The sequence below is a fragment of the Zea mays genome, chromosome 6 (genome assembly GCF_902167145.1).
Source record: "Zea mays cultivar B73 chromosome 6, Zm-B73-REFERENCE-NAM-5.0, whole genome shotgun sequence".
NCBI lineage: Eukaryota > Viridiplantae > Streptophyta > Magnoliopsida > Poales > Poaceae > Zea > Zea mays.
Genome location: NC_050101.1, coordinates 143,206,737 through 143,209,584, shown reverse-complemented (window position 1 = coordinate 143,209,584; position 2,848 = coordinate 143,206,737). Strand labels below are relative to the sequence as shown.

The following is a 2,848-nucleotide window of genomic DNA, read 5'->3' as shown; positions in this document are numbered from 1 at the left end:
TAAGGGTACGTTTAATTAGAGAGTCAACTAAAATAAAATAGTTCTATTCTAATTTTGTTTTAGAATGAAGCCGTTCTATTACCGGCCAGATCAATCGGCCACCCGCGGGTCGAGGTTGCTCGCGCAGCCGAGGATCCCTACGCTACGCACGCTATTCTTTTTGGTGAGCGCGCGTCGGTATCGCTATATGAGCCCCACGCGCACCGAAGCGAGGAGAGGGGTCGCACTTTGCTTCAAGTCCCTTCCCTTCCCGCTCATCCACCACGTGACGCCATCTGGGCCCCACCGTTGGGCGTCGCCTTCCGCCTGACGTCACTCCTCCATGTGCGGCAGCTCCTATATATACGGGCCTCCCCCACGTCCTCCGGCCCGGATCTTGACGGCGACCACGCTACCAGGCACTGACGCCGTGAACTAGTTAGTCATAGCCCCCCCCCTGAAATCCCAGTCTCCCAAGTCCCAACCAAGGAGCCTTGTGCCCATCCCATCCGTCGTCGTCTGGACATGCAGGGAGGTGTGAGCTGCGTCGGCGGGCGGCTGGGCCTGACCATCGACCCGGCTGGCGACGGGGAGGCCCCCGCGGAGCGCGTGGGGCGGTTGGTCCGCGAGAGCCCCGTGGTGATCTTCGCCTGGCGCGGGTGCTGCATGTGCCACGTGATGCGGCAGCTGCTGGCGGCCGTGGGCGCGCACGCGACGGTGATCGAGCTGGAGGAGGCCGCCGAGGAGGCCGCGGCGTCGGCCGCCGCCGCCGCCGCCGTGCCGGCGCTGTTCGTGGGCGGCGCGCCCGTGGGCGGGCTGGACGGGCTCATGGGGCTCCACCTCAGCGGCCTCCTAGTCCCGCGGCTCCGGGAGGTCGGCGCGCTCTGCGGCTAGGCCGGGCCGGGGCGGCGTCGTCACTTGCTGGTGGTCTGGTCTCTCTGTCGATACACGGGTACGGTACGTTACGTTACGTAATTTAGGGGAAGCTGAGGGGGGTTGGAGCGAAATGGCCGTGTGACGTTTGTATACAGACGTCGTTGCTAGTTCTGTCTGTGCTTTGCTTTGCTGTGTGGCGCTGGGGCCGGGTGAGGTGGTTGGCTAAAGTTGAAGACCTATGTGAGAAATGCCTGGGTGTAACTGTAATTAATACGTTTGTCCTGCACGAGTTTGTTAACTGCGTCCCTGGTTCTCCTCTGCTTTTGCTTGGCTGGTGGTATAACCATGTGATTATTGCACAATTTCCCCCACGCTATATATTCGTATTGTATGTATGCATGCGTGTATTCGACTGCAATATAGTCGAAAGGGATAGAAGAATTGAATTCAAAATGTAAAAGTGTACTCTGGTCCTACTTGTAGTTGGAGTGACCATCGGCGAGCGAGCGAGATAAGCTATTAAACGAGGAGGGTGAATGGGTGCCGTAGACGTCACTGGATCGACTCAGCATATATGCAATGCAACGCTAGCTCAAGGCAGGTAGGTAATTTGTCTACGTCTGTCTCCCTGCAAAACTGAACCTGTTTTATGTGTAGCCAAAGCACACGAAGGCATCATCCGCGCGTGCAAATTGAACCTGTCCATTTTTTTTGGCCGCGCCCAATCTTACAAGGAATCGGTCGGCTGGAGTGGCCCAATACCCAAAGATAAGGCCATGTACAGTAGGAAGACATCAAAACGATTCTCTAAGCAAAAGAGACAATTAATAGATTATATTATAAAATGAAGTGTCTATAAATGTAGCGCACTAATAAATATAAAATTAAATATGCTTGTATAGCATCTACCTTAAACACCAATGTACATGCTCTAAGTGCCTTGCGCTCACTTAACTAGGGCTAAAAATTAATAACCTTACAGCAATTCTAATAAGTAGATTAACTATTAGCCAAACACAGGACTACTATATCGGTTCTTTATATATGCATTCGAAGACTGTGTTCACATACAATTAGGGCATGTAATCGGATCGAATATGGACAGATATATCACTGAAACCATATTTGTTTTTATATTTTTATTCGAATTCGAATACGAATACAAATACATATGTTCTCATATACATATACGGATAGTCGTGTGTCGAATACGGAACTAGTTGGACACGGGTAGCATCAATAAAAAAATCGGATATCGTGTAAGACATCGCCACACATATCATAGTTCTTGTAATCATTTAGCTCTTCCTTAAATCCCAACATTTTTTTAGTATTATATGTGGACATATGCTACACCTCCATAAAATTCCATGAATTTCTAATGCTATTTTGCGTATTATTAATTTATTTATGTAGAAAATCGTTAAAATTCAATTAAATTCATAAAGTTTATATTCTAGTGTCGACCAGAAATTGCAAATAGTTATCGAGACTAATAAACATTCTACAAGAAAATGATCTCAAGTACCCACACAAAAATGATAAAAGTTAAGTATTGTTTATGTTCAAACTTGGATACCTCTGGTGATTTCACATGTAACTCAGGCAATAAGTGAAAGTGAAACGAAAGTATTGTTTTTTGAGAATTCTATGTAAACATATGTTGCCCTCTCCATCAAATTTCATGAAATTCATTTCTTTATGTAGAAAACCATCAAAATGCAATTAAAATCCATAAAATATTCTAATGTCGATAAAAAATTGTAAATAAGTTACCAAAACTAATAAACATTCTATACGAAGATAACCTCAAATCCCCCAAGTGAAAATGATAAAGTGAAGTATTAGTTTATGTTGAAATTTAGATACTTACGGTGATTTCATAAGTAACTCATGCAACAAATGAAATTGAATTGAAAGAAATGTTGACATTTTATAGTCCAAACATTTTTAGGACGCTATATGGACATATATTGACCCTCTATCAAATTTC

The 2,848-nt window shown here is 46.0% G+C and overlaps 1 protein-coding gene across 1 annotated transcript; it reads left to right on the top strand.

Moving 5' to 3' along the window:
• The first annotated feature begins 378 nt into the window (after positions 1–378).
• On the top strand, positions 379–1,153 carry LOC100281624 (uncharacterized). The gene has a single exon (NM_001154543.2). The coding sequence runs from the start codon at positions 505–507 to the stop codon at positions 871–873; it is 369 nt and encodes a 122-aa protein (NP_001148015.2). The 5' UTR covers positions 379–504; the 3' UTR covers positions 874–1,153.
• Positions 1,154–2,848: the final 1,695 nt, after the last annotated feature.

What these genes read in the sequence shown, in the direction of transcription:
- LOC100281624 (NM_001154543.2), top strand. Translation starts at nt 505, where the DNA reads ATGCAGGGAGGTGTGAGCTGCGTCGGCGGGCGGCTGGGCCTGACCATC.